Here is an 18,215-nt window from a genome sequence, read left to right on the forward strand (position 1 = left end):
TCCAGCTCGTTTTTGTATGGCCCACAAGCTAAGAATAGTTTTTACATGTTAAACAAGCAAATCCAAGATTATACAACAGAGACTGTACATGGTATGTAAAACTTAAAATATGTGCTGTGGCCCTTTGTAAATGCTTGGTGACTACTGACACAGGGCGTAGCCATTTGATCATGAGTCTGCTGGATGAGGTTGTCAGAGCACAAGGCCTTCTGGCCTGTCATCTTTTACTGAACTGGATATAGAGAAAGTCAGAGAAACAAATTTAAATTTACACCAATTAAATAATAAGACCTTACACTAACATACTAATTTTTAACTTTAAACTTTCACTTAACTTTCAGTATGAGTTTGAGCCAATTGCCCTTAAGGAGGTGAGTTGGCTTGCAGTAATTCATTATATTGCATTCCAAAGCCAAGAAGAAAATGATTTTTGAGCTATTTTTGCTACTGTTTTCATTTGCACAAAAAATGGGATGTGGATGTTGTAGAAATCCTAAGTGGTGTGTTGGGCAACTGCAACTTGTAAAGTCATCGAAAGGCAGCTTTAGTTTTATTTTCTACTGATTCTTTACATTATTTAGTGGGGAATCTTTTCCACCCCAGAGAATGAAAACTCCTCAGGTCCAGAGAAGCGTTTGCTCTGTCTTGGGTAATAGAAATCCTAAAATCAATTGAAGGCACAGCATAGTCTCAAATCTGCAACTAGAAGGACTAATCCCAGATGTGAATCAACATTCTAGACTTGGTTTAGCTTTAAATCTTTCTCCTCCACTGGAGTGGGAAGGGCTGTGTGTGTGAGTGTGTGTGTGAGTGTGTGAGTGTGAGTGTGTGAGTGTGTGTGTGTGTGACAGAGAGAGAGAGAGAGAGAGATTTGCCTTCTTTTCTCTGTTGTTCCTCTATTGTTTCTCCTCTGTCCCCTTCTATCTCCTACCCTACCTTTCCATTAGCTAACTAGTTTCTGACCCCCTCAGCCTGGGGACAGGAAGGAGAAGGGGAAAAGGTCGTACTTGATCAGATAATTAAGTAAACAGGCTTCCTGCTGTGGGCTTGGCACATGGGTAAAGATGTCAGTGTTCCTGGAATCTTCCAAAGTTCCTTGTGGAGTGGCTCTCACTGTGGAAGCCAGCTCACTGGCTCTGCAGGACTTATTTCCAGCTGGCTGGCTGGCTGCTTCCAGCCCCTCCATCAGCCCTGGTCCACTGGCAATGTAGCATTCGCTCCCAACTTCAGGGAGCATGGGTCAAAACTCTTGGGGTGGGCCCAAAGAAACCCCTTCCCTGATGGTGGTGAAGGAGGTGGCACAATGGCTCTCTCCAGAGAAGTCTCGGCACCAAATACATACCCTTGACCCCACTTCATGCTCTGCCCCTGCTGTATACCCTTGATGTGGTCGAGGACACCAAGGGTCCTGGATCTGACTCTTCTGTATTTCCAGATTTACAAAAGAAATGATGATTGTGATATCACTTTGGGATTTCGCCTCTCTCATCCCTTGGTGTCAAGGTCAAAGCTTAACTTTAACACCCCGTTCCAAGACTTTGACATGAACAAGCGCTTCCTCTGTTTCACCCTCAGTGTGCTCATTCTGTATTTTGGCGGGGGAGCAATTTTTCTTGTTCTTAGTTAGACATTGGACTTGGGAAGCCTGGACCACAGCAGGGCCAATATTTTGATCTTTCTCAAATGCAAAGCCTATTTTTACAAAGGGGTACAAGTCAGACAACTTGGGGAAGCCTGTGATCTAGTCCGAGTTCTAACATTAATTAGTTCTCCCCCTTCTCTGGTCTCTGAGCCTCAGTACTTCAACTCTGTCACACAGCGGCTGGATTATAGTGTATCTTAAGGTCCTTTCAGATCTCACGGGCCACACGGACACCTCACATGAACTGGGCGGGGGTAGGGACCTGGAGAGACAGCTGGAAAGTCAGATTCCTGGCCTCTATAATGTGGCTGGCCAGACTGGAGACCAGGGTACCAACCTGGGAGTAGAGAGATGCCATGTGTTCTGGGGGCTGTGAGCCAACAGCCAACAACTACATCGCCCCTCCCTCTGCTCCCCAAAGGCTCATCAATGAGAACGAAGTGAAACAGTGGCGTGACCAGGCAGAGAAGTTCCGGAAAGGTGAGGGGGTCTGCCTAAGCCTGCTGCACGCTCCACACCCCTCCTCTGCCCAGCCTAGGACCCCATCCTCTCCCAGGGTGGGCGGCGCAGACACTCACTCTCCCCTGTCTCCTCTCTTGTTCCCCCCACCCCATTCCAGAACACACGGAGCTCGTGAGCCGGCTGGAGAGGAAGGAGCGGGAATGCGAAACAAAGACGTTGGAGAAGGAAGAGATGATGCGGACACTGAACAAAATGAAGGACAAGCTGGCCCGGGAGTCCCAGGAGCTGCGCCAGGCTCGGGGACAAGTGGCAGAGCTGGTGGCCCAGCTCAGTGAACTCTCAGTATGTGGGCACCCTCCCTCCCCCTTTTATAGTGTTGAGCCAAGACCCTGGCTTCAGGATAGGATGGGCAGAGCAAGTGTGGGGAGAGGCTGAGGGCCCCAGGATGAGGGAAAGGAGAGAGGGGGCCCTCAGGCCGGGATAGAAGGGACCCCAGGGCTGTATGAGAGGCACCTTTGTGTTAATTAGAAAATATAATTTCCCTGCCTCTGGGTGATGTTTTCCCGGGAAGCACACCTTGGAAAGCAGAGTGCAGGTGGGGTTTTGGCGCCTCTTCTCCCTCTCAGTTGGAAACCCTTGTGCAGTTAGTAGCCTGTACAACTGTATGTGTCTATCCTGCTGTTGCATGGCGGTGACTATGACTCTGATTGTCCGGTGTGTATGTGTGTGACCATATGTGTTCCTTGTCTATGGTTGTTCGTGTGAACGTGTGTTGGATGTTTGAATGCGGAGAGAGAGAATGGGGCTCAGCTCATGTGGGAGGCGAGAGCAGGAATTGGGGTCTGGTACAGAGGAGAATAGAGTAAGGAAAGGGAGGGTGGTGGGGGACTTGAATGGCATCAGTGCTGACAGCTTTGTCCTTTTGATTTTTCTGTCCTCTCACAGACAGGCCCTGTATCTTCCCCGCCTCCCCCGGGGGGCCCCCTCACCTTGTCTTCCTCCATGACAACCAGTGACCTGCCTCCACCCCCACCCCCTCTGCCCTTTGCCTGCTGCCCCCCTCCCCCACCCCCACCCCTTCCACCGGGGGGAGCCCCCACCCCCCCAGGTGCCCCACCTTGCTTCGGCATGGGCCCACCCCTCCCTCAGGACTCCTACCCCAGCAGTGACGTGCCACTCAGGAAAAAGCGTGTCCCTCAGCCTTCCCACCCGCTGAAGTCCTTCAACTGGGTCAAGCTGAATGAGGTGAGTGGCCAGGAAGGGCCAGCCGGTCCCCTCGCCTATAGCAGAGGCCCCTCCACCGGGTCCCCCCTTTGGTGGGGAGTCAGGGCAGGCATGGGACGCAGCAGAGGGGTTTGCTGTGCCGGGCAGCTCACCGTCCACGGGGGAGATAATGTACGCTGGGAGACACATGTGGCATGTGGCAGTGCTCACACTGGCAAAGTCACCCACAGGTGGGTTTGTGTGTGCTGAGGGTTAACAGAGTCACGGAGACAGACAAGGCAAGGGCTGGTCTAGAATTTCAAGGACAGGGTCAATGTGAGGAAGAGGGTAGAAAAATAGGCAAAGAGCTTGAGAAGAGTTCTATTCTTGAAAAAGATCAGGGCAATGTGTACGAAGGACTGAAGAGTCTGATGTCACAATGTCCCCAGTTTGACATCCTCCTGGGGGGAAGCTGCACACACTGGCCATGTTTCCAGACCCGCAGTGAGGGGCCTTCCTGAGTATGTCCACTAACACTCGCCAAGCCCAGGCCCACGTGTGGGAGTCGATTCCTCTGTTGGACTCTCGGGCATAGGGTAGAGATGCCCTGAGTTGCTTGAGAGCCCTGGGCATGGGAGCCCAGTGCCAGCCTGGGCCGGGCCCTGCCTCTGCTTCTGCACAATGGCAAGTCCTGTCAAGAGGACCAGGGACTTTGTCCTTGAGGTAGACACTCACGTGGTGACTGGTTTCCATTAGCCTGACTCATGCCCATACTTCAACAACAGCCATGCAGACACCACTTTGCAGCTGGGACTAACAGATCCACTCTGACCTTGTTATATGGGCCTGTTGGACCCCTGGCGAGTTCATAACTGCACTGTTCTGTTTGAGCTTCGGTGAGCTCAAAGTGGGGAGAGACGCGAGATGGCTAAATAGGTGCTTAGTGACCTGAGGTCTGCTTTATGTAAAGCTTCATGCTGGGGTTATGGTGCATAATAATAAAAGCTAAGAAGTGACGTTGCCCCGTCAGAGCTTAGCATCTGGCAAACCAGGATGTGTGTTCGAGGAAACACACAGAGACCCTGGGGAGGGGGTGAGGGAAGTATTCTTACCCCCAGCCAGACCAGGTTGGGCTTCAGCTAACTAGCTGTGTAACCTGTGCAACTCACTCGTCTTGTCTGTAACTCAGTTTGCTCAGCTGTGAGATGATTTCTGAGAGATTCCTTCTCCCTCTGGTTTTATAACGTAAGGTGGAAACTGAAGCACGAATACAGCCCATTCATAGTTTCCTGGGCCTCTGATGACATCTCCAATCTGAGCTATTAAAGTTTGAGAGCCACCTGTTAGTGGTATTTTGAAGCAAGACTGTTAAAGTCTGTGACAACTGCACTGTGCAGCTGTGCCCTGCGGATACCTCTCTGTGGCCACAAGGCGAGTGGGAAAGGCATGTTGCAGGCAGACGGCTCTGCACAGCCGTTGCTCACGGTCAGAAAGGATGTATCTTTTCTTGTGGTAAAAAGACAAAAAATATTCTTTTCTTCCTATACTCATAATTCATAAGGTTTTAAAAATGGGAAGTTACCAGGTGTGTCCATTGTTAGGGAAGACAGACAAGGCAGCTAGTATTTTTGCAACATTTTCATCATATGCAGCTTTGTGCTTGGTTGGGGTTTTCTCCAAGGTGCAGCCACAGTGAAGTCTGTATAGATTCCCCAGGGGCCCGGAGCAGGCCAGAGTTTGATTCCTAGACTGGAAAGTGTAGGTTTGTTGGACATTTGTAGAAGTTACAGACGTTCTCGGCAGGGGTAGGACGGAGGGGGACTGAATAATATTTGAGAACCTGTTACCCCAGTCCCAAGCTGTTAACTGTGTGATGGGCAGGTTATTGAATTATTTGGGCTTCGGCTTTCTGATCTGTAAAAAGGGGGGTAATGATAATCTTCTCAAAGGATTGGTGTGAGGATTAATTGACTTAGTACCTATAAAGTACTTGGAACAGTGGCCGACACACAGAAAGTCTTAATACTAACAATATTAGATTAATTATTATTAGTGGCCCTACCGTGTGTGCTGTAAGTATGTTGTCTCACTTAATCCTCATGTCAGCCCCGTGAGTCTCAGTTTCCTGTTCTGTGACATGGGCAAGGCACAGTGCCCCTCCCTTTGCCCACAGTCCCACACAACAGCAGGGCTGGGAGCGTTCGGCCCCTCGGGCCTGCCTGACCCCAAAGGCCGTGTTCTATGAGGGAAGCCGAATGAAATGTGGTTTTGAGAAAGATTTCCATGGCTTGTAAAGGATATCGCTAGGGGGGGCAGACGTCTCAGGAGTCTAGACTGGAGATGATGGGCCCTTGGCCAGAGGAGTGGAAAATTCAGTTGGAGCATTATTACCCAAGGTGGGCATATCAGGGTGACGTGGTGAGAGATGGGGTGTGGGGAATATTAGGAACAGACCCACCTCTCTCTGGCTCTGGACCACAGTTATGCCTCCACAAAGAGCCTCAAGTCCTTCTGGTGAATGCGGGGAGCTGGGGTGGTGGGGCATGTTTGGGAAGAAGCGAGAGAAAGCCGGGGTGCACAGCCTGCTGCCCCCAGGAAATGCTTCCCAGTGCCGAACACCCAGCTCTCCCACTCCAGCCCTTTCCTTCTCGCCCTGGCCTCACCACGAAGAAAGAAGGATAGGAAGCTCTATCTCTGCGGGCTTCTCTCCCCCTGCCCTAACCCCCGGCCTGGACTTAGCGGGAGGTCTCCCTGCAGAGTGGACCCTGAGTCCCCCAGCACCCTACACTGCCCCGGCGAGCCCCCTGCCTGCCTTCCCTGACTCTATGCCCCTTCCCATCTCCTCTTTGCTGCCCATGCCCCTCTTTCCAGGGGACTGACTCCTCTCCCAATCCCCTTCCCTACCCCACACATGCTGCCGTGGGCGCGCGCGCACACACACACACACACACACACACACACACACACACACACACACACACACACACACACACAGCGGTTGTTTCTGCCATGAAAAGAATGCGTCCGTGTTGGGTTTGGCCAGTTGCCTGTATCCCTCGCTGCTCCGAGCTTCCCAGCCCGGCATTCCACAAGAGGGTCCCTGGCCTTCAGAAGGCCACAGGAATGTCCCCACCCCCAACTCTGGCCTAGCCTCCCCTTTCCAGAGTTTAAGAAAATAAAAGTGAGTGAAAGGTATGTTTCTCTCTCCAAGTCTTGCTGAGGGGCAATGTAGGGAGGGGAGGGAGAGGCATAGAGAAGGTTCCCCAGCTGCCCTCGAGGCGCAGGAAGGACAGCAAAGGTCTGGATAAGGTGAGAAGTCCCAAGAGGAGAGGGGTGGAACACCTCTGCTGTCTGCTGTCTGTGCTCTAAGCCCAGCCTCCTGTCCTCTAAGCCACCAGCAAGGTGCTGCATCCTTGCAGTAGCTTTTTATTTTTTGGCTTGGTCACCAGCTGATCTCTAGACCCCAGTGCAAGGGTCCTATGCAGAGGGAAGGTGATGCCCAGATTGAGAGGCCTTGGAACATAAAGCCCTGGGGCCATCCCAGTCATAAAGGATGGGGACACCTTTCTTAGGTTAGACCAAAGGGAAACTGTGGTGGAGTCTTGCTGGTCTGAGCAGTCACCACAAGTGCCAGGTGTCCCAACCTTTGGCATTTGTCCGCTTTCTGGGAACCTGGGAAAGTGGGAGGAAGACACATGGGAAAGAAAACAACCACTTCACATACAGGAAATACAGTCTGTGCCGAGGATTTGAGGATCCCAGATACGCATGGCCCCAATCCCTCCAGTGACTGCAGCCAGAAACGGGATGTCTCCCGGGCACCCTGCCCTGTAGGGAGAGTGGGACTGGGTAGAGTTCCCTGAGAGCATGGCTTCTGCCTTTGCTTTTCTGGAAGGAATGCAGTATACCCCCTTTCATACTGCCCACCCATCCCTCCAGCACCCCCAGTGATTTCTGGAACATGCTTGCATGTGGCCTCAAGCAACAGGGAGGAGAAGGAGGCTGGCTCTGGCCTCCTCCCTGGAGCAGAGTACTGAAGGGGAGTGGAGGTTGCGGGGAGCAGCTGACCCCTTCTGAAGGTCTGCAACCCTGGTTGTTGTGGTATGTGCAGTTGGGGGACAGGTGGGGTTGCGGAGGCATTGACATCTCTATAATGAAGGAATTGGGTCAACCATGGGGTTGTCTCCCTACCCTGAATCTTAGGAGCGTGTCCCTGGCACCGTATGGAATGAGATTGATGACATGCAGGTATTTCGGATTCTGGACCTAGAAGATTTTGAAAAAATGTTTTCAGCCTATCAGAGGCACCAGGTAAGACCCTGCCCCCTCTGGCCTCTTGGGCCTTGACTTCCACACTCCACACCCTTGAACCCAAACCAACCTACCTTCCCTCCTTCCCTCCTTCCTTCCTTCCTTCTTCTCTCCCTTCCTCCCTCCCTGTCTTCCTTCTTTCCTTCGTGTCCTTCCTCTCATGTATACTGAATGATTTTATTCTTTATGAGGTGCACATCCTGCTGAGGACACAGATATGGATTAGAGGTGTTCAGTCCAGGAGGGGGAAACATCCCACTGTATTAGGGTTTATATTCACACGTCAAGTATTATAGTAGTTTTTTTTTTTATCCATTTCTCGCTTTCACCCTGGAGCACTGGAGTTGGAGGCACAAGGCTTGGCCACAGTTGAACCCTGCTCTCTTTGGCACAGGATTTAGGGACTAGATCTAGAAGGCATTATCACCATTCAAACGGCTTTGTCCACCATATTTTGTCTCCCAACACCCTGTGGGCAGAGGATGTTGACATTGCAAGGAAGGTGGAGGGTGTCGCTCCTGTCACCTCAGGGGCAGAGGCTGGGCCAGGGCCTGGGAAGGCCCCGAGAGGCCCTGGGAATTGCTGTACAGGCTCTCTGTGCAGGTGGCTGGCCAGCAAGTCTGGTCCTCCAGCCCCAGAGGAAGTGAGGAGGGTGTGAGTTGGTGGCAGAACTCAGGGCATTCCTGGGGCAGGGGCCTCAAACTATGCTGAGTTCCTGCGGGGATTGCCAAAAATGCTGATTCTCAGAACTTCTCCTCAAATGAATGTGATTCAGGAGATAAGCTGGGGCCCAGGACTCTACATGGTAATTAGCACAGCTGGGGGCCTTCCCTTTAAGTCCCTTTTGGGAATCACTAGCCTAGAGGCCTTAGGTGCTTGGTCTCTCTCTGTCCTGCCTGGGAGGGCCTGTTTCCACTCTGGATTGTGCTGCCATCTTCCTTGTTTTCTCTGCTCAGCCTAGAGGTCCAGTCTTGAGGACTTCCCCAGGTACCAGTGAGTGGGATCTGTGTCCTCCTGGGTCCTGCCTCACCACTGCTTTGGAGAGGGTGCCCTGGCCCACTCTCTGCCAAGTCCAGGCCTGTGGATGACTGAGGACACACTCACCTGCTCCTAGGGCACTGGCCAAAGGGATGGGGGTGTGGGCCAGGCTCTGGCCCTGTCTTGGGGTTCTAGGAAGAAACAGATGATTATTTATTTAATTTAAATATGGGGGCCCACTGCACCTGGCTCTGTGCCCACAATTCCAGGAGACGTGTTTAGCCCCATGCCCATGTCAGGCTGGCCCGATAGCCAAGGCCGCTGGAGCTGGAAGGAGCTCTTCGGAGCACTGGCGCCTGTGCATTGGGGCTCCCCGCGTGGGGCCGAGGACAGAGGAGTGTGTGCAGGAGGTGTCCCAGGCATGGCAGTCACACGCCTTCTCCTAGTCTCAGTCTCCAGAGCCCTGAGGTGGGCTGGGGTGGGGCTTTCAGGAGAGAGGGGTGTAGGGCTGAGGACAAACTGGGTCTGGGGCCTCCCAGCCAGGGGGTTGAGAAGGAGTGAGACTGAAAGACTCCGTGTTCTGTGCCCCTCGCCTCTCAAGCCCGCTCAGTCCAGCCCCTGCCTCCTGTCGCTCAGCGGGCCGCCTGGTCTCTGGGACTGAATTCACAGCAGCAGAGCTGCACGGATCCCAGAGGCTGTGCTGCCCGTGCTGCCCCCTCTCCCTGTCTTGGAGCCCTGGGCAGTTGGTCGTGGGGCAGGGGGTGTCCCGGGAGCTGTGATCTTCCCTCCGTGCCCCATGCAGGTTCTGAGTTGGTGACTTCAGCTGCATCCGTGTCAGGAAGGGAGAGTACAGGTGCAGGCGGTGCCTCCTTAGCTCCCCCTGGATATCTAAGGATGGGAGGGCCAAGGGGCAAGGCACACACTCAAGGACACTTGCTTTCTTCTGCCTCAATGAACACAACTTTCTATAGCTTCCAGCTCAAGTTTTTTTATATCTCCTCCACTATGTAGAAAGATGGGTTCATCCCAGGGAGGAGGAACGCCTCCACCCTCTCAGCAGGCTCTCAGCAGAGGAGAGGGACGAACAGGCAGTCTAGGCCTGAGGTGGGGGGACTCAGGGGCCTGGTCTGCCCAAACTGGGGAGCGGTGGTCCCACTGGGTAGGTGGGAGGAGCTGCCTGATCTCTGCTTTGTTTGACTTCTCTGAGTGCATGTCTGCTAGAAACAGCTCCTGCCCAGTGTCACTGCCAGGTCCCTGTCTCCAACCATGGGGGTTCCGTTGGGACAAACTGGACAATGTAGATGATGAGGGATCCCTGTATCTGTCCTGCTGTTTCTGGGTCCCTGAACCTCTTGGCTAATGTTGTGCATGTTTAATTCTCTGTTGGCTGTGGCTGCTACCTGCCTAGGAGCTGATAACTAATCCTTCTCTGCAGGTGAGTCACTCTTGGGGCTCTGAACACTCCAACTTTTAACCACTATCCTGGGCTGCTGCCCTATACTGGGCCCAAAAAAGAGGGCTGTCCATTCCACCTCCTACCTTACTGCCTGTCCATACAGGGTGGCGTGAGGGAGGGTCCCCAAAGAGACAGAAGAAACGTAGCAGTGGGAGGTAATTCAAACAGACCCCTGGCAGCAGTGGAGATGAATATCTATTGGAGTGAGGAGAAGGCTTCTAGGTCTATTGTGTTACCCACCCGGCCTAAGGCAAGCTGTTCCTGTATGACTACCCAGGCTGGGCACTGCACAATTCCAGGAGCATAATTCATAGAGATAATGATGTGAGTGGCAGCCCTGGAATTGTGCAACATGGAGCATCTCCTTGGATGGACCTTCCAGACCAGGAAGCCTCCTGTCTACTCACCAACGGCCCAAGAGAATGAAGGGGGTGGAATCTTTGATTTCTTGAGAATCTGCCTGCTAGAACCTCAGAATAGAGAATTCTGCCTCAGTTTCCACTCCTCTGAACTTGTGGATGCCCCCTACCCTAGGCACATTGGGCTGTGCCTACTTGGAACCAACTTCTCACCATAAGCCTGGGGAGGGTTTCTGGGTGGGATAGTGAGAGTGGGGGTTGATCCTGTAGGGGACATGGTAGATCACATCACATTGCCCAAAGCCATGGGGAACAGGCACACCCTCCCCATTGGAGCAGCCCCTTACCCAATGAGGACAATCTCTATAAAGGGGGCTCCTCACTGTCCCCCCTACTGAATTTTAGCCTGAGGTAAAGTCCCAGATATTAGAGTCAGTTATTAGCTACCGTCCTCTCTCTCTTGTCTTTTTCTTTCTCTTCTTTCTTCCCCGCACACCAAGAGCAAGCCCAGGCTGGTAGGGGGTGGCTCCCGAGGGGTGGGTAAGAAGAGGATTGGTGAAAACCCACACCTCAACCTTCCACTTCACTTGTTGGTTGCAGAAAGAGTTGGGCTCCACTGAGGACATCTACCTGGCCTCCCGCAAGGTCAAAGAGCTGTCGGTCATTGACGGCCGGAGGGCCCAGAACTGCATCATCCTTCTCTCCAAGTACGTGCTGGCCCCGCCTCTGTGGCCTCTGCCCGGGACAGGTTCCTGCTGGGAGGGAAGGAGCCGCCAAGGAGCAGGGGCCATGATGGGGCCAGAGCAAAAGAAGGTCATTGAACTGAATGCCTGGGGGAGAGAGGTGGCAGCGGAATGTGCTGATGGCAATCTCTGGCCTCCCCCTTTCTACTCTCCCCTGGGATTGTGGGGGGAGGCTGGCTCTGGTCTAGAACCTTCTCTTGGGAACAGCAGTGTGGGGCTCTGCAGACAGGAAACTGCCCAGTCATGAAGCCCCTGACCAGCCTGGTCAGCGTCTGGGAGTTGAGTTGCTCTAAGCCCACGGAGGGCCCCACTTGGCTTAGGCCGCGGAGCAGCATGATCTCAGCCCCTAAGCATTTCCCGCGGCTGCAGAACAAACAGGGCAGTATCTGCGCTAACAGCACAGCTTCTGTGCGGGGCCTCCCGCCTGAGCCAGGGTCAGAGGGCGCTGCCTCCCATACTATTCTTAGTGCTGCCCCAGCCGCCTCGGGGACATCCACCCTCCTTTCCTTCCACACGGCCAGGCCTCAGTTTCTCCCATTTGATGGTGGGGGAGAGTTCTGAATCCCCAGGGTTCCTCATGGGCGTGCATGTGGAGGGCTGGGAAGGGCCATGGGGTTTGGGGGGTGGCTCTTCCTCTCCCGGGCTGCGTGAGGCCGCCTGGGACAGCCGTGCGGGGGCCGAGGTGCTGTCAGATGCTGCCGGTGAGCCTGTGCGCTGGGAAGGAAGCAGCAGGAAATTGCCCCCAGCGGCTTGCGGATGGTCTGTCTGCCATGGAGATGCTGGACATTGTTTAGGAATAAGGAGGAGGAGCAGGATCATAAACCCTTTGCTTGTCCCTTCCTCTACACTAAGGACATCCCTTTTACTCCCAAATGTCCCTATCAGCTCTCACGTAGTCTCAAGCAAGAGACCAGAGACTCAAGCCTCTCTTTAGAGACTGAAATGCCCATTTTTGAGTTTGTGGAGTGAATCCTGTAGGTTTGGTCTGACAAGGCTTTACAGACGAGGCAGGAGGCAGCGCTGTGGATTGCACTCCCGGTTCACGTTAGGGAGAGCGGGAAGGCCGAGGCTGCATCTTTTGGAGAAGAAGGTGTGGGTGCTGTCCTGGGCTCAGGGGCCGGGCCAGGCTGCTCAGGGAGTGGGGTTTTGCCTTAGGTTGAAGCTTTCCAACGAGGAGATCCGGCAGGCCATCTTGAAGATGGACGAGCAGGAGGACCTCGCCAAGGACATGCTGGAGCAGGTGGGGACCCTCGTGGGAAGGGAAGGGGGGCTGAACCTAGGGGCAGTCATGCCCCTTCCTGACAGCCCCCAGAGAGGCTAAGACTCTTGGGTCAAGGGGAAATCAGGCTGAAGGAGTTGGGGAGGAGGTTTACAGAAACTTTCCTGGGCCAGCCTTTCCAGGGGAGGGCTGGAAAAGGCCGCTCCAGGGGTCCCAAGGCTAAGTCAGGGTGACCAATTGTCACATCTTCCCCAAATCTCTTCCACCTCAATTTGTTGTGTCCTTTAAGAGAAACCTAGAAAACAAAAGCACCATCAGTTGGACTTCATTAAAATTAAGAACTTCCGTTCCTCGAAAGGCGCTATTACTGAGAAGACAAGCCACACCTAGAAGAAGATAACAGCTGTCCATATACCTAACAAAGATCTCGTATTCTGAACAAAGAACTCTACATATCAATGAGAAAATGAGGAATAAATCAACTTAAAAATGAGCAAAAGACTTGAACAGACACCTATTGAAAGAGGATTTCCGATAGCCAACAAGCATATGCAAACTTGTTCAGTACTATGCGTCGTCAGAGCAAGACAGTCAACCCCAATGAGGTGGCACCACACACCCACCAGAGTAGCCAAGATTAGAAAGACTGACAATGCCACGTGCTGGCAAGGATGAGAAGCAATTGCAATGCTCATCCAGCACAATGGGCAGTGCGTATGAAGGCTAAATATACGCCTACCCTGCTGCCCAGCAATCCCACTCTTAGGTACACATTCAAGAGAAACCCATAGAAATACTGAGTAAAAGACATACACAAAGATACGGTTGATCCTTGAACAAGGTGAAGGTTAGGGTTGCCAACTCCGCATAGTCAAAAATGCCCATATAACTTTTGACTCTCCAGTAACTTAGTTACTAATTACCTACTGTTGACCAGAAGTCTTAATCAACATAAACAGTTGATTAACACATGTTTTGTATATATGTTATATGCTGTATTCTTACAATAAACTAAGCTAAAGAAAAAAAATTTTCTTAAGAAAACCATAAGGAAGGGGAAACATACTTACTGCTCATTAAGTGGAAGTGGGTCATCATGAAGGTCTTCTTCCTCATCGTCTTCACACTGAGTGGGCTGATGAGGAGGAGGAAGAGGAGGGGTTGCTCTTGCTGCCTCAGGGGTGGCAGAGACAGAAGAAAATCTGTGTATAAGTGGACCCACTCAGTTCCACCCCGTGCTGTCCAAGGGTCAGCTGTGCTTATAGCAACTTTATTTATAAAATCCCCAAACTGTGCACGACCCAACTGTCCATCAGTAAGGAAGTGAATAAATAGACTGGTGTATTCACACAGTAGAATGCTACTCAGCAATGAATAAACAAACTACTAATATGCACAGTGTGGGCGAACCTTAGATAGTATGTTCCATGAAAGAAGCCAGACACAGGAGAACATGCAGCATGAGTTCAAGAATAGGCAAAGCTAATCTAAGGTCATAGAATCCAGTTGAGAGCCTGTATTCAGTGGAGCAGCTTATTGAGGTGATGCAAGATAACTTTCTGCGGGGATGAAAATGTTCCATATCTTAATCTGATGGTGTTCAGTGGATGGTGAGTTTTGACAAAACTCATTGAACTGCACATTTAAAATAGGTGAATTTTATTTTATGTAAATTCTACCTCAGTAAAGTTGGTTTTAACAGAAAAAACACATTGATCTACACAGTTAAGAATAGTGTACGTTACTGTATGAAAGTTATATCTCAATTTTAACACATTCACTGCCACACTAGAAATTTTTTTCCCCCAGGGCCATGGTGTTTTATTACAAAAATAGAATAAAAATTTTGAAAACAAAATGATCCTTTCCAATTTAATGACAAATTTATTATTTTTTATCGCTTTCTGTGCATGAGTTATATGCAGTTAAATTGTCAATATTATTTGGAACGATAAGAACATCAATAAGATTTTCAGGAACCAACTGCAGGGTTTTGCCCAGGGCTCACCCATCACGTAACACATACGCTACAGCACGGCAGCCTGAGTTGCCTGTGCACCATTCGGCTCCCAAGGTGAAGAGCCGTGTGAGTTACATATGCTTCATGAGGCCCCAGGGTCAAAACTACCGTGAGTTAAATACAACTCACATGGCAGTTAGTGTGTTAAAAGTTGAAAAAAAAAAGAAACAAGTTTCGAATTGGGTGCCGTCTTCAGGCAGATGAAACATAAATGGTCCACAGCAGGGCTCCTCTGTGTCACCGCGCACTCCCATCTTGAGCAGAGTCAGTGTGCGGCTTCTCGCGCCCTGCACCGTGTCTGCCGCTCACCAGTTGCTTGTGTGACTTGCGCCTGCTCTTTGCAGCTCCTCAAGTTCATCCCTGAGAAGAGTGACATTGACCTCCTGGAGGAGCACAAGCATGAGATCGAGCGGATGGCCCGCGCTGACCGCTTCCTCTATGAAATGAGCAGGTGGGGGCCGCGGGCGTGGCAGCGGGGGTTGGGGTTGTGGCGGGAGGGGGGTTCTGCCGAGGGGCAGGGGAGGGAGGTGGGCGGGCTCAAGAGGAGGCTGGGGTGCGGGTGCGGGTGGGGGCACCTCGTGACGCAGCTGGCCCCGTGCACAGGATCGACCACTACCAGCAGCGACTACAGGCCCTCTTCTTCAAGAAGAAGTTCCAGGAGCGGCTGGCGGAGGCCAAGCCCAAGGTGGAAGGTAGGGCTGAGGGTTCCGGGAGGCCTAGGTGGGGAGGCATCTGGGAAAGGCAGGGAGGTGGGAGCCAGTGCACAGGGCCAGAGGAAACACCTTCGTTATTCTCAACCGAAAAGAAAAACCAAAGTCAAAATTTAAACAATGATTATTGTAAAGATATGCACATGTGCCAACCATGAGACCTGTTCCCTATGACTCAGCATTTGAACTGTCCAAGGTGGGGCACCTGTTGACATCTGCCCCAGAAGGGACAGAGATGTTGAGAAGACAATGATAATAGCACCTAGACCGGGTACCTGAAACGAGTCAAGCTCCTCAATCTTTACCTTACTTGAGAGGTGCTAAATTCATAGATGACTTCTGGGCATATTATTTTAAGTGTGAGCTATTCAGAAACTAGGAAATTGCCCAAGGTGATCCCTGGAGGCATCTGATTTTCTGAGTCAGGGAACCCCTCCACCACAAGCCATTTCCAGAGGAGAAATTTGTAATTCGATGAGAACCATGTGCCAAGCACTGGGTGAAGCAAGTCACATAGGTGGTCTTTGGTCTTTATGATCCATGGGTGAATGCTCTTACTGACCGTTGGTTCTCTCTTCCGTGTTAGTTGCCCGAGGCCATGTTACTGGTGGATGGTGGAGTTAGGATAGGAATGTAGATGCTGTTCTGCAGAACCAATCCCTTCCCTCTAATCCTCCTGTACTGCCCAGCGGGGAACTCCTTGGGGCTGCCTGCAGGGATGGCAGGGAAGGGAGGAGGTCAGGAAGGTGGGAGGACGTGTGCACCCAGGGGGGGACTGGCAGGAGAGGCTGTGAGGCTTATTTGTGGTAAGGACAGGATCTGCAGAACATAAGAGAGCCTGTGTCCAGGATGCTGAGGGTGCCGGCCTGGGGTCAGGACAGAGCATGGGCCCCCCCTGCTGGACACCAGGGCAGTCAGCACTCCCTGAGATGCCCGGTCCAGAGAGTGGCCCTTCGTGGAATCCAGTGAGCTCCTTGGGGAGGATCCTGGGTGTAGGCCAGAGCATGCAGAGCGAAAGGCAGACATTTTCTGTAATCAGACCCTGTTCCCTCTCAGGCCATAGAAGGGCACGCACAGCCAGGAACCTGTAGGTGGTGATCGTAGATAATCAGTCTGAGGGAGAAGGAACGATATCAGTAGTGACTACCTCTCCAAGGTCTGGCGGTATCTCCTGCCCTGGGGATGGGTGAACCCTTATCGTCATCATGACTGTTGCATCTGCTGCAGACAGTCTTTGGAGCATGCAGCACAAATACGGGGTCCAGCCCGAGACTTGTATTCTCAACTGTTTGTGTCTTGGGTCAGAGGAGCAATGTGAGCAATTGCCCTTTGGAGCTTTGGAACCACAGTAGCTCAGCCACTGGAAAGATTTAATCTCAGACAGCTTCCTGTTCCCAGGAGTCCACTCCTAAGCTCTCCCTAAGAATTAATCAGTGGATGCTCAGGAAAGAGTCTCCCTGGATATCAAGCTAAGCAGAGTGAGACGTGTTTGGGATAGCAAAATCTGCTGGCAAAAGTCACTCTTCTGTAGCTCTGCTCCATCATGTTGCTCTGCTATACAGTGGCTGCTGTCCCTGAATGGTCCACAGGTCTCTTCCTTCCCCAAGCTAGGTAGGGAGGAGGTGCCTGAAGTTGCATATTGCAGAATCATATCAGAGTGGGGGTGGAGACCAGAGGATTATGCAAAGTTGTAATTCCTGTTCTTCCTCCCAGTTCTCCTAGAAAGTATTCCTGGGAGAGCTAAGATTTCACCTATCCCAGCTGGGTGTTGCCCTATTGACACCTGCCCTCCCATCCCCCAGCAGGGGCTCCGGGTCAATTTGCCCAAAGCCAATTCACCAAATTTGATGCATTTACCAGTTCTTCCATAAATATATTCATGATCCTATTCTTCTTGAACATATTCTTCTTATGAATATATTTATTGCTGAATATACCAAATTTACCGATTCTTATTATGAATACATTCACTGAATATAGTCAAGATGAATATGGTTGCAAATATAATACTCTTATGAATATATTCATGAATATAATATTCTTATGAATATATCTAAAGTGTCAGAGTTGCATATGGGAGTTTTCCAATTTACACTGATTTCCTTTGAACTCTTGGCATTTTCTGTTTTGCCAACATTTTAGCATTTTTAGGATGTTTCCTTTGCAGATTTTTCAAACAGCATATCAACCTTAGAAAAACTATCCTAACTGATATAAATTGCCAGAAAGTTTTCCAAGTAGTTTTTTTAATAATCTTTTTATTGAAATATAACATGCATGTAGAAAAGTACACAAGTCATAAGATTCCTACGGGATGAATCATTATGGAGCCATCCATCTGTGTAGTCAACACCCAGGTCAAGAAATGGAATATTCCCAGCCCCCCAGCACCTTCTCCATGCCCCCCCACCTTTACTCCCTCCCTTCTTGCTAAAGGTAGCAACTATCTTGCCTTCTAGATTAGTTTCATCTGCTTTGAACTTTATATAAGTGGAATAAGTATGAGTCATTTCATGCTGACTTCTTTTGCTCAACAGTATGGTTAGGAGTTATCCTGAATGTTACATGTAGAGGAGGGATCTTCATTTTCAGCGCTGCATTTTATTCCATGTTCTGAATCTACCATAGTTTACCCATTCGATGTGTCATTTCTTAAAAACTAGAAACAACCAAAATATCCGTCAAAAGTAATGCTGCTTTTAGGTCATACAGTATGCACACGTTCAACTTAGAAGCTACTGACAAACCTTACTTAGTAGTCATTTTTTACAGCTTCTTTTTCAAAGTTACTTATTTTTAACTGCTTTGGAAGTTTTCTGTAAGCTTTTAGTCAAGGGGTTTTCATTTTATCCTCATAGCAGCATCTTAGGAATGTTGAGTTTGGCATAAGCCAAAGGTCACAGGATAACCTGGTCTTCTTACCACCACATTGAATATTTGGAAAGCATATTCCACCACTAGTAGCCAAAATCTCAGTGCAGGAGTTGTATCTCGATTCTGCATCTCCACCGTAAATACATACCAGGTGGGGAAGGGCCGCCGCACACACATTAGAATGAAATACTGAAGTTTTGGTTACTGTTGGCTTGGTTTGTATTACTAGCAAATATTA

The 18,215-nt window shown here is 50.9% G+C and overlaps 1 protein-coding gene across 1 annotated transcript in view; it reads left to right on the plus strand.

The window, feature by feature from the left end:
- Nucleotides 1-18,215, plus strand: part of DAAM2 (dishevelled associated activator of morphogenesis 2) — a 103,181-nt gene that overhangs the window by 76,985 nt on the left and 7,981 nt on the right. Inside the window, exons 12-19 of the mRNA XM_045543627.1 lie at nt 2,064-2,122; nt 2,262-2,446; nt 3,050-3,349; nt 7,511-7,618; nt 11,012-11,118; nt 12,310-12,394; nt 14,738-14,844; nt 14,997-15,085. Coding sequence (XP_045399583.1) covers nt 2,064-2,122; nt 2,262-2,446; nt 3,050-3,349; nt 7,511-7,618; nt 11,012-11,118; nt 12,310-12,394; nt 14,738-14,844; nt 14,997-15,085 — 1,040 coding nt within the window. The remainder of the gene's footprint in view (nt 1-2,063; nt 2,123-2,261; nt 2,447-3,049; nt 3,350-7,510; nt 7,619-11,011; nt 11,119-12,309; nt 12,395-14,737; nt 14,845-14,996; nt 15,086-18,215) is intronic.

The sequence above is a fragment of the Lemur catta genome, chromosome 2 (genome assembly GCF_020740605.2).
Source record: "Lemur catta isolate mLemCat1 chromosome 2, mLemCat1.pri, whole genome shotgun sequence".
NCBI classification, from domain to species: domain Eukaryota; kingdom Metazoa; phylum Chordata; class Mammalia; order Primates; family Lemuridae; genus Lemur; species Lemur catta.